This window comes from Zalophus californianus, chromosome 17 (assembly GCF_009762305.2).
Source record: "Zalophus californianus isolate mZalCal1 chromosome 17, mZalCal1.pri.v2, whole genome shotgun sequence".
Classification (NCBI taxonomy): Eukaryota; Metazoa; Chordata; class Mammalia; order Carnivora; family Otariidae; genus Zalophus; species Zalophus californianus.
The window spans coordinates 34,942,465-34,955,390 of NC_045611.1; the positions used below are offsets into that span (position 1 = coordinate 34,942,465).

Below are 12,926 nucleotides of genomic sequence, written 5' to 3' on the forward strand. Positions count from 1 at the left end.
TGCCTGGCTGGCTCAGTCAGAACATGTGACTCTTGATCTTGGGGTCCTGAGTTCGAGCCCCACATTGGGTGTAGATTATTACTTAAATAAATAAAAACTTAGAACAAATAAATAATTACATGTTGCCCTTAAAAACTGCATGTTCCCACATAGCTCACAAGTTCTTTGAACGAGTTCTTGAATATTTCAGGGTTATCTTTAAATAGCTAATATGATCACAGACATTATTGGAAATATGCTAAGGGATATATGTATAAACATTAAGCACTGCATAACTATGGGAAGTTTCCTTCGGCAACAAATCGCTCTGAATGCATTTGTATAAATCCCCAAACATATCATCTCAATCCTAAACATAATTTTCAAAATAAGTTAACTAGATAATAACTCATTTCACTGTCTGCCTAGAACAAAAAGACAAAGGCTCAGGTGCTTCAGCCCACAGCACAAAGGGAGTGTTCTAAGAATAAAAAGGGGGAAATTCAGGAGGATCTGGGCCGTATATTTAGAAAGAGAAGAAGGGGAAAAATACCTCAGTTCTCCACTGTCACTGTCAGCTATGCCAGTAATTCCACTCTTGATAGGCTATCATTCACCTAAGGCACTTTTTAAAAATTCATATTTTTGAAAATGATGGCCTGAACATGTGTTTATCTTTAAACTTCCTCTCCAAATCCTACTAAAATGACAATTAAGAAATCAAAAAAGTATAAACCCTTAAGAACAAAAAGAGTAAGAAAGAAGACAACAGCTAATCAGAGATGCTGACAATATTTTGGAAAACAGAAAGTGGGTCAACAGGAAGTAACAAACATTTAGGCTAGAGAAAGGAGAAACCTTAATGTTATCCATAAAATGCTGTAAAGGCTCGGGAATTTGAGGTACCCCTGAAAATATCAATGAGGAATGGTACCAACAGAAAAATGTTAAGGTCCATGGAAGAAATAATCAGAGCTTAAGATCCCTACGCCCACTCCATATAGCAAGGACACCACCCCTCTCTAGCTCAACAGAAGATGGGAAGCTTATTTCTCCCTGGAGAAAATGAACCAGGGAGGTTCTTGGCACAGTGGGGGCAGGGGTGAAGCATCATACTGGAAATTGGAGGATTACATGAAAGTCCATTTTTTTGATGATAGAGTGTAAAATGCACTGTGCTTAGCAACAAAAGGAAAAACAGGGAAGATGTTTACATCTATTCCACTAAGTTTATCACAAATTACAGTTCTTCAAAAGCACTCATCAAACTGTTCTAGAAAGAGCTATGGAAATGGTAGAACATCTAATAAACCTCTTCACTGTAGAAAATTTCAACTCCCTACTACTCAAGTCATGTTTGCTAAAGCAAGTTTTGGCAAGTTGTGTAGCAGCATGATATGGATGAACGGAGACCCCGTAGGAGTCTGCAGCAAGAAGTTAAAACATTCTAACTGGGTACCAATGGAAATGTTCACATTTGATTAATTTTAGGAATAGAAACCTTCCCTTTCTTTCCCTATCACAAACTCCACAATTATTTTTTTAAGAAAAAATAATTTAAATTACATTTTAATTGTAGACCTATCGAAGAAAATGTGTGAGAAAAACAAATTATGACATATAAAGCTCTTCCAGAGTATAAAGATCTACCCTTGCAGTATTTGGACAGCTTGGATTTTTAACTGGTGTAATAACTTCCTATGCTATAAATACTGAAAGACTTTATAACAGTTTGGATCAGAAAGAAAAAAGAGAACACCAGAACCTATACATAAAGCAGACCATCATAAATCTGGAGAAATTTATGATATCCTTAAAGCACTGATATTGAGTATTATTCCAGCTGAAACTCTGTACTATTTGTAAAAGAGAATCCCCTTGATAAAATATATCAATGTTGAGTTATTACTTACTCATTGGATGTATCTACTGGTGGAGTAGTATGTACCACTGCTCCAAGGGCTACCCAACACCATCCCTCCATGTTCAACTTTTTTTGCTATTGATTCTACCACCAAGCCCAAGAGCCCCAGATCAACATCACAGACCTTCTCCCTCAGTCACATCAGAACGGTCCAACTTGGCTTCTTTATGTTGTCCTTCTGCCACCTTCACAGCAACAGCTCGGCAAATGGCCCCAAACTTCCTGTCCAGAGATCGAACCCCTGCCTCCCTGGTATACCTGTCATCAAAGGAAAATATTTTATTTCTGGCTAAACACCACCTGTAAAAACAGAAATAATATGATTAACATTTATACTAAAGAAACAGTATACATTTGAAAGCCCATTACATTTTCTTAAGTACTAACTTCCTCACATTTAAAAATTCCTCATTAAAGTACTGTTATTTCTTAAATATTCAGATGTATTTTCAGCTATAACTTTCCCCTTTATCTTTTTTTTAAATTTTATTTATTTATTTGAGAGAGAGAGAATGAAAGACAGAGAGCACGAGAGGGAAGAGGGTCAGAGGGAGAAGCAAACCCCTCGCTGAGCAGGGAGCCCGATGTGGGACTCGATCCCCGGACTACAGGATCATGACCTGAGCCGAAGGCAGTCGCTTAACCAACTGAGCCACCCAGGCGCCCCAGGGATTTTTATCTTTAACTGTTATCCTATACTTAAAAACAAATCCGTGGTTCTTCAATTTATACTGCCAAAGTAAATTTGGCAGCACATAAAAAATCATTTACTCCTTGATGGTATGTGTGAGAGCTTTCTTAAGCAAAATTTGTCAATTTAAGAAATTTCTACATGAATTTATTATACCTGAAATATTGCTGAAAGAATCAGAAAAATAAATTGTCCCAACTAAAACAAAAATTAATCTTAGAAAGAAATCTAGTTTTTACTAGGAACTGTGCTAGTCACCTCTATTCAGTGTATTTTCTTAGAGACTTCTAAAGAAGGAAAACATGCTGATATAAGCACAGTGAATTTGTGAAGAAGATTCCAAATGTGGTTAAGCAGAGCGGTCTTAAAAAAACTTATGTTAGACTCAAATTCTATATGCCACTTCAAAAACCATTATATAACACAGCCATTTTTGCCCACCCAGCTTTGAATGGGTTTGAATAGGTAGCATCAGATAGAGAATATAGATTTATCTGAAAAACTGGATTTGATTAGGCACTCAGACACATATTCTGGACTTTAGGGAATCAGATTTCAAAACTCTGAGAAAAGATAAATACAAACTCTTGGCAAAAACACTCTAAAGTAAAACTCATTTCAATCAAAGAGATAGGAGGAGGTAAGCATAAAGTCCATTATTACACAACTTCATATAATTTCAGTAAGGAAGAAAACAGGGAGGCATGTTAAAAATAAACAAACCAACATCTAAAAACAAAAACAAAAACCCAATGTAACCTTCTAGACAACTCACTGATGAGCTCAGATTAAAGGTCTGGACAAAAGATGAAAGAACAGGGATTGAGGAAGCTTACAGGGGAATAACATGAACATGGAGAAATAGTACCAGGAAGTTCAGAATAAACTTTCAGAAATAATGACATCCATAACAACACAAATGAAATACTGTTTTCTTTTTTTTTTCTTTTAAGGTTGTCAGAATAAGTCAGGAGCTAATGCAGACAGTATAATATTAACAGCTGACTGAAAGAAATGAGACACAACAACCCCTATTTAGTATTTTTAAACCAAAAAGGGAAGAATCACCAGTATTTAATAAGAAGTGGCTGATGTTTCTTATCTGTGACATGAGCATGAAGATGCTATATATGCCAATTTCCAGAGGACCTAAAACTAATGATAATCAAGATGGAAAAAAATTCATTTGCTGCAACAGTAGATGAGACCAACAAAAAAATATACATAATTGCAAACTTCTACATTTGGGTTTTATAAAATTCAACCCTACCCTAAAAGTACAGAATGAGACAGACCAAATTTAGCAGAAATTCATATGAAAAACAACTAAAGATGTTCAGTAACTGTAAGTGCAACCTACAAAAGCTAAGAGTCTTGAGATACAGTCATAAAATAATATAATCAAAACAGGAAAGCTGGTGGTCTTATACCATGAACGGCTCAGGCGACATGTGAAATACTGAGTTCCACTCTGGGTGTTTCATTTTAAAGGGGACACTGATTTCACAGGCAGCATTCAAAAGACAACTAATCAGAAAGGTGAAGCCTTGAGAGTGGGTCAAGAGGAATGGTAAAGAGAAAAGGAAGGTTCAGCTTGAGAAAGAGAACATTTATGGGAAGTGGACCTGACTTTTTTTTTTAAATGCCAGAAGGGCTGTACAAGGGAGGAATTTGCCCTTAGATTCCAGGTGCTCCTAGAGGGCAGAACTAGAAAATTATAGGGAGGTGAACATAAAGATTATTTTGTAACAATTTATTTACTTACAGAGGAGTAGACAGCAGTGAGCCATCTAGCCCTGGAGGAACTCAAGTAGGCTAGGTACACAGGGAGGGAGGTGGGACTAGATGAGATCTAAGACCCCCTCCCCTCCTCCTGAACATTATGGATCCACGACTATGACACACAAAAAGATGAAAAACACATCAAAAGATGAAAAACTGTACCCTAATCTCGGTAATTCATTAAATAGCCAAAACTGCTTGGAGTAGCAAATACCTGTGCTGTTTTTAAAAATATTAAAACTGTTCAGAGACATTTCTTAATGTCCATAGCTTTTAATATTTGATGTTTTAAGCTAATACATATATAAAAGAGTTCTCCAAGCAACTGGGAAATACAAATAATGATTACTTTTTGAAGTCATTATTATTTCGATCCAGATATTTTTGTTCTCTCGCTCATATTTTACAGATGGGGAAGCTATCAAAAAGGTTAAGTGACTTGTTGAAAGTTACCCAAAGGTATCAGGGGTGTTATCTGGAATAATATTATTGTTGGAAGACTTCTGCATATAAATCACCTAATTATTTCTCCTGGCATTATCCACACAATGAATCACAAGTTAAGGAAAGGAAGTCCCAGGTCAGATCAGTCTTACTGTTTTGTGGATAAATTTAAATAGACTTCCATATAGACGTCTATAAGAAGGCTAGCTTAGATCAAAAAGCACTCTGACTGGCCAAACTCTAAGTCAAAGTTCAAAATGGAGAGATACTTTGCTTCTCCAGAAAAACAGCAGTTACTGTGAGGAGGACCGCGCGAGGAGTGTTTGGCAGCCTGACACAATTTGCCAGATGATGCAATGGATCTGTAACGCTGAGCCAGGAAAAGTAAGAGGCTGTTGCAGATATAAATTCTCAACAGGGTATATTTTCCATTCAAACATGCAATCTATAAATCAGACAAAGCAATACTCTACTCAGATAATTTATGTACTGCTTGCCACAGGCTTAAGCACTTGGTAGCTAACTTGGGAAAGCACCCTCTCTATCGTTCTGGTGTTAATTCCAAAGATGAAAATTATAAGGATGTTTAAAATCTCTCAAGGAGAAGAAAAGAAAATCTGAATAACTTAAAACAGGTGTTTCAAAGTAGCAATGCAATTCTTAAGAGAATTTAACTTTTAAGATCCTGGGGCATATAACGTGTCTCAATATTTTCCTTGTTTTTGATTCTTAATTTATCAAATGAATCCCTTACACCACTCTTTTGAAAAAGCTGAAATTCTGGCTCAACTAAAGTCCTCACCTATGAAGACACTCTAAGTACTTTCCCTATGAATTTCTGCCTAATATGGAGCCCTGTGTAAATCAAGTTTTGGGAATGCTTGCTGGGAATCTGGTGGAGAGAAAGAAATGGATGCTGAGAGTTGCCAGTAAAATTGTTTCCTTTTCAGACTCAAACATTACCGAGGCCTCAGGACGGCTGACTAACCTGGTGATGATGTCAAGAGTAGTAACCTGTGGGATCTGAATCTGCTGAGGAGTCAGCCCATGCTGTTCCAGTTGCTTTGGGATCAAGTGCCTGTGGGCAATCTCAATCTTCTCCTCTTGTGTATACCCTAGGAAAAAAGTGATCTTATTTTGTAATTATTCACACAGCTTCCACAGTGCCATGCTTTTTTAAATGAATCAAATGCAGATTTAATGGATCTTGGATTTAGAATTAATTTAAGTGTTACTTCAACTAAGATTATAACCAGAAGAAATTTAACCTCCATTAGTAATTGTTAAAATTTCCAACTTTGTCCACAAATAAAGCATTTAGTAAGCACAGGTTTGAAGGTCTCTTGATTAAATAATGTATCTCTCAAGGAAGAGGAAAACTCTCAAATCTATTAAGATAATTATCTCCTTAACTCAAATGTGAATTTTTACTATTTAACAGGCAAATAATACAGCTCTTGTCTTTAGCAAAATTTCATACAAAAGTGAAACAACTTACAACAACAACAAAGGATTCAAGTAAGTCACTGGTGGGTTCTAAGGCAAGAGCTGCAAAGGAGCTTTTTCAGAACCCTGCCTATAAATTTAAGCAACAAAACAGAAACTAAGACACCCCCATAGAAGTTTTTTCCCAATACATATTGGAATTATATATATAAATTATATAATTAAAAGACTTTTTGTTCTTATTTATTTGAAAGCCTCAGGAATATAGATTTACTTTGTTTTCAAATCCTGTAAGAAAAAATTCTCCCTAAATTAATCACCCCACCTCATTTAACAAGGAAAAAAAAAAGATGAACTGATACGACAGTTTTTGAGTAGAAAAAAGAAATAAGAAATGCCCAAATAGAAGATGGGATAATCAAACCTGCAGGAAGAGAGTGGCATCATATGTCTACCTGTGCAGCAGCTGTCCTGATTATTTTACTTCACGTCAGTGTATCTTATGGATTCCTGCCTTAATTGGGAGTTTCCAGGCAATTGGGTCTCATTACTTTTTTATTTTAGTCTTTTAAAAGATTTTGATTTATTTGACAGAGAGAGAGAGCACAAGCAAGGGGAGTGGCAGAGGGAGAGGGAGAAGCAGGCTCCCCACTGGGCAGAGAGACAGACATGGGGCTCAATCCCGGGACCCGGGGATTATGACCTGAGCCGAAGGCAGACGCTTAACTGACTGAGCCAGCCAGGCACCCCTATTTTAGTCTTAAAAATATGCACAAAGCAACTTTTTACTCTATCATATTTTAAAACTAAGTATCGGAACCTGCAGGGCTCACAGAAAACTAAGAAATGCGATTATCATTCACTTGATAGTAAAAATTTATTTCAAATTAGTATGAAATACATATTTAGATTATATTTAGAATCAAAATATATTTTGATTCTTGTCTATTTTCATTTTAACAAATTCCCACTTATGTTTCACCCCTCTAGCGAAAAATAATTCTAAGCAATTAAGAGAAAGTGAAAACACTGGGGTTTTTTAGTGTTAGTAACTAAAGGACTTTATCTTACACACTACAGTGAAGGGTAAGAAATGGTAAAAAGAAAAAAAATAGGGAACTATTTGACAGAAACAACTAAAAAGAAGAGGAATTTAAAAGCACCCTGCCCTGCACTTTTATGTAAAAGTGAGGCCAGATGTAATAAAAGTTCAGCAACTCTTTAGGACCCAACACTTAATGAGGAGAATAAATGATTACACTTTCTCAGACATAGTAAAAACTTCAAAATCTTATAGACAAGAAGCTAAATTGACCATGTAAAGATCTATTATTGGTTTTTAGACACTCATTTTGAAAAGAAATGATTTTTATGTATAAGTTTAGAAATTGTTTCAAAGAAGAATGTCCAATGCTAAGAATTTTTTAATGAATACAAAGTTAAGTCTGAAATTGTTATGCAAATTTTATTCTTGATGTTTTACAGAACATACACATAATCTTATATGTCATAGTTAAAACAAAGTTTTGTTGTTCCAGACTTTAAATTTACATAAAAGCTGGTTTATACGATACTTAGAACTTTGAAGATCATACACTGCCAAATCAACTTTTTACTCAAATTTCCACAGCACAACTTAAAGGGTTTTGCTCAGAAAGGAAAAAATTATCAAATAATGATTTTATTTATGAATCAGGTACCTGGGACCTGAATGATCTCCATTCTGTCCAACAAGGCAGGTGGAATAGTCGCAGTGGTATTGGCAGTAGCTATAAAAAGAACTTGGGAAAGGTCAAATGCCACATTTAGATAATGATCTGTGAAGTTATGGTTTTGTTCAGGATCCAACACCTGTGAGGGAACAATAAACATTTAAACAAATTCAGTAATTACAATAGAAAGCTAAAACACACATGAAACACACACGATGTACTAGCAACGTTGATATTTCTCATCAATATAGTTAGCTTGAGAAACACAGGGATAACACCAAAACCTGAGCACCATTCTTTACATTACCCATGTTCTAAATACTTAAAATTGTTCAATGTCAAAATATATAAAAGTAGAGAGAAGCAAAAATTATCCCTTCAAGCCCTGTTCTTAAATCTATTTACTAATGATTGACTGTGTAGTCATAAATAAGTTACCAATCTAACAGAACCAGTTTTCCTCTTGCTAACATATCCTCTCTTAACGGCTTTGGGAACATAAAGTAAATGTGTAGACTATTTTGAAATTCTTAGGTGAGACATAAGATAATCAGTATACTTCTCAAACATTATCCGTAAGTCTGGTTATAAAGTCTTTAACTGAAAGGAGAATTCCAAACAACAGTAAACTAGTAAAAATTACTATGCTACTATATTCTGATATAGCACAAGGAAAAATTCACTTTTAAAAAATGCGTTAGAACAAAACTGTTGTTTTTAATGAGCAAAATATCAGTATCTCTTAAAATATTTTATTTGGAAAATTATATAATTTATCAATTAGATTCTTAAAACTTTGAACAACCGGATAAGAGAGAATGTATCTTCTTTAGGTTACTGATCAAATGCTCCAACTCACAGGCATTCATGGTGAGAGGCCTGCATAGGCCTTGGTGCCTTATACATGTCCTAAACCTTTAACATATTATCACTTTCATTTATACTAGATTATATACATATAAACAGGGTTGATACACATATTCAGAAAGAAGGTAAATGGACTAAAATATTTACCAATGATAATTTTACCACAGCACCAGCTTTTCCTCCTTCTGATTCCCCTTCTGAGCTTTACTTATTGTTAAATATATGTACAAGTTAGTCTTAATTCAAAGCCCTATACAGAGAATCCTGAATTTGGTAAACATTCATTATTATTGGAAACTCAGTGTTTATCTAGAATACAATTCCTAGAAAGTTCTACTATTTATATTTTCACAAGACTTAGTAATGTTTAACCTTATAAAACTAAGGTACTTTAGAGAAATCAAAGACCATACTAATTATGTCCAGTACAGAACTGGTTAGGAGTGATCTTACTGTCTACCAATTATCTGAAAACCGTTAATCAATGTATGGAAAATAGAGCAATCTTAGTTGAATCCATTATCTAGTTAAATAAAAACCTATTCTTTAATGGCTCTAATTAAATCTAACACATGTTGGATAAGTTTTAGAAATGGCTGTGAGACCTGTCCAAGCAAAGTAATTTTTTTCTCTTAAAATTAAAAGACAAGAGGGCGGAGCAAGATGGCAGAGGACTAGGAGATCTGGATTTCCTCTAGTCTCAGGAATTCAGTTGGATAGGGATCAAACCATTCTGAACACCTACGAACTCAACAGGAGATCGAGGAAAAGAATAGCAACAACTCTCTGAACAGAAAAGCAACCACTTTCTGGAAGGTAGGACGTGCGGAGAAGTGAATCCAAGGCCATATTCGGGAGGATAGACGGCACGGGAGGGGGCCTCCATCGGGCACTGCTGGCAAGTGATAGAGCCGCGGAGCACAAAATCGGAACTTTTAGAAGTCGGCTCCGCTGAGGGACGTCGCTCCAGTGGCTAAGGCGGGGGGGGGGGGGGGTGTGGTACCCTCGCTGGGACAGTGTGGTCTCAGGAGGCACGGAGTCACAGAAAGGCCAGGGGTGCCTGAGTGTGGCAGAGCTCCCAGGTATCGGAGCGGGGAAGCTGGCTGCAGAGATGGAGACGAGGAGTGGCCTCTCAGCTCGGGGTTGCCATAAACTGTGATCGGTGACAGTCAGGCCATTGCTCCTCCAGCAGGGACCCAACAAGCGGCAGAGACGGGGAGACTCCCTTTCCTCCCCCGGGAGGAGCGGCGCGGGAGTGCACCACAGGGATCTGCTGGGTTTGGAGACTCCACACGGGGTTGGGTGCCAGAGATAGAAACGCTCCGTCACAGGCCGGGTGAGCACGGAGTGCGGCCAGAGACCGGGGAGACGGAGTGACTGACTGCTTTTCTCTGGGGGTGCACTGAGGAGCCGGGCCCCAAGTTCTCGGCACCTCCCGGGCAAGAGTGGGAGGCCGCCATTTTCACTCTGGTCCTCCAAAGCTGCACAGAAACTTGCAGGGAACAAAAGCTCCTGAGAGCAAACACAAGCGGATTGCTTAGCCCGGACTCACAAGGGCGGGGCAATTCCACCTCTGCAAAGACATTTGGGAACCACGGCAACAGGCCCCTCCCCCAGAAGATCAGCAAGAACAGCCAGCCAAGACCAAGTTTACCAATGAGAACAGCAGAACTCCAGTGCTAGGGGTAAACTGCACATAGAATTCATGGCTTTTTTACCATGATTCTTTAGTCTTTCAAAGTTAATTATTTTTAACTGTTTCTTTTTTGAATTTTTCTTTTTCCCATTTTCAACCAACATCTTATCAATCTCTTTTTTAAAAAAAATTTTCATTTTTCATTTTTAGAGTCATATTCTATCCCTTCATACTAGTTACCCTTATTTTTGGCATATGTATATAAGTTGTTCTCTATTTAAAATTTTAAGATACACTTTCTTCTAACAGATCAAAATATAGCCTAAATCTCCAGTGTATGGCTTTGTTCAGTCTCCTGCCTGAGCACATTCTCGCCCCCTTTTCGTTCTATTTTTTTTAAATTCCCTCCTTTTTTCTTCAAACAACTTGTCAATTCCTTTTATAAAATTTTTTATAATTTTCATCTTTACAGTCATATTCCATCCCTTCATCGTATCAACCCTTATTTTGCACATATATGTCTTTCTTTCTTTAAAATTTTGGGAGGCACTTTCTTCTAACAGACAAAAATACACCCAAAATCTAGTGTGTGGCACTGATCTATGCACCAGCCTGATCATATTTGATCATATTCTGTTTTTTTTTGTTCTGTTGTTTGTTTTTATCTTTTTCCTCTTCTTTTTTTTCCCTCTTTTTTCTTTCTTTCCCTTTCTTTTCCCCTGGTTTCAGGTCTTTTCTGATTTGTTTAGAGTATATTTTCTGGGGACATTGTTACCCTGTTAGCATTTTGTTCTCTCATTCATCTATTCTCCTCTGGACAAAATGACAAGACGGAAAAAATCACCTCAACAAAAAGAACAAGAGGTAGAACCGACTGCCAGGGACCTACTCAATACGGACATTAGTACGATGTCGAACCTAGGGTTCAGAATCATGATTTTAAAGATACTAGCTGGGCTTGAAAAAAGCATGGAGGTTATCAGAGAAACCCTTCCTGGAGAAATAAAATAACTAAAATGTAACAGAGTCGAAATCAAAAAGGCTATTAATGAGGTGCAATAAAAAATGGGGGCACTAACTGCTAGGATAAATGAGGCAGAAGACAGAATCAGCAATATAGAAGACCAAATGATGGAAAATAAAGAAACTGAGAAAAAGAGAGAGAAACAACTACTGGATCACAAGGGCAGAATTCGACAGATAAGCAATACCATAAGACGAAACAACAATAGAATAACTGGGATCCCAGAAGAAGAAGAAAGAAAGAGAGGGGCAGAAGGTATACTGGAGCAAATTATAACAGAAAACTTCCCTAATTTGTGGAAGGAAACAGATATCAAAATCCAGGAGGCACAGAGAACCCCTCTCAAAATCAATAAAAATAGGTCAACACCCAGACATCTAAGAGTAAAACTTACGAGTCTCAGAGACAAAGAGAAAATCCTGAAAGCAGCTTGGAAGAAGAGATACGTAACCTATAATGGTAGAAACATTAGATTGGCAACGGACCTATCCACAGAGACCTGGCAGTCCAGAAAGGACTGGCATGATACATTCAGAGCACTAAACAAGAGAAATATGCAACCAAGAATACTATATCCAGCTAGGCTGTCACTGAAAAGAGGAGAGATAAAAAGCTTCCAGGACAAACAAAAACTAAAGGAATTTGCAAACACGAAACCAGCCCTACAAGAAACATTGAAAGGGGTCCTCTAAGCAAAGAGAGAGCCTAAAAGCAGCATAGACCAGAAAGGAACACAATATACAGTAACAGTCACCTTACAGGCAAAACAATGGCATGAAATTCATATCTTTCAATAGTTACCCTGAATGTAAATGGGCTAAATGCCTCAATCAAAGACACAGGCTATCAGATTGGATTAAAAAACAAGACCCATCGATATGCGGTTTGCAAGAGACTCATTTTAGACCCAAAGACACCCCCACATTGAAAGTGAGGGGGTGGGGGCGCCTGGGTGGCTCAGTTGGTTAAGCGATTGCCTTCGGCTCAGGTCATGATCCTGGAGTCCCGGGATCGAGTCCTGCATCAGGCTCGCTGCTCAGCTGGGAGTCAGCTTCTCCCTCTGACCCTCCCCCCTCTAATGCTCTATCTCATTCTCTCTCTCAAATAAATAAATAAAATCTTTAATAAAAAAAAAGAAAGTGAGGGGGTGGAAAACCATTTACCATGCTATCGGACCCCAAAGAAAGCTGGGGTAGCAATCCTTATATAAGAAAAATTAGATTTTAGGAGGTGGAGCAAGATGGCGGAGGAGTAGGAGACCTGGATTTCGTCTGGTCTCAGGAATTCAGCTGAATAGGGATCAAACCATTCTGAACACCTACGAACTCAACAGGAGATTGAAGAGGAGAGTAGCAACAACTCTCTGAACAGAAAAGCAACCACTCTCTGGAAGGTAGGACGTGCGGAGAAGTGAATCCAAG

The 12,926-nt window shown here is 37.5% G+C and overlaps 1 protein-coding gene across 1 annotated transcript in view; it reads right to left on the reverse strand.

Annotated features, from left to right (window-relative positions):
* Nucleotides 1-12,926, reverse strand: part of LONP2 (lon peptidase 2, peroxisomal) — a 114,544-nt gene that overhangs the window by 38,674 nt on the left and 62,944 nt on the right. The window contains exons 9-11 of the mRNA XM_027617236.2: nt 7,967-8,117; nt 5,809-5,935; nt 2,028-2,161 (exon numbers count right to left, since the gene is read on the reverse strand). Coding sequence (XP_027473037.1) covers nt 2,028-2,161; nt 5,809-5,935; nt 7,967-8,117 — 412 coding nt within the window. The remainder of the gene's footprint in view (nt 1-2,027; nt 2,162-5,808; nt 5,936-7,966; nt 8,118-12,926) is intronic.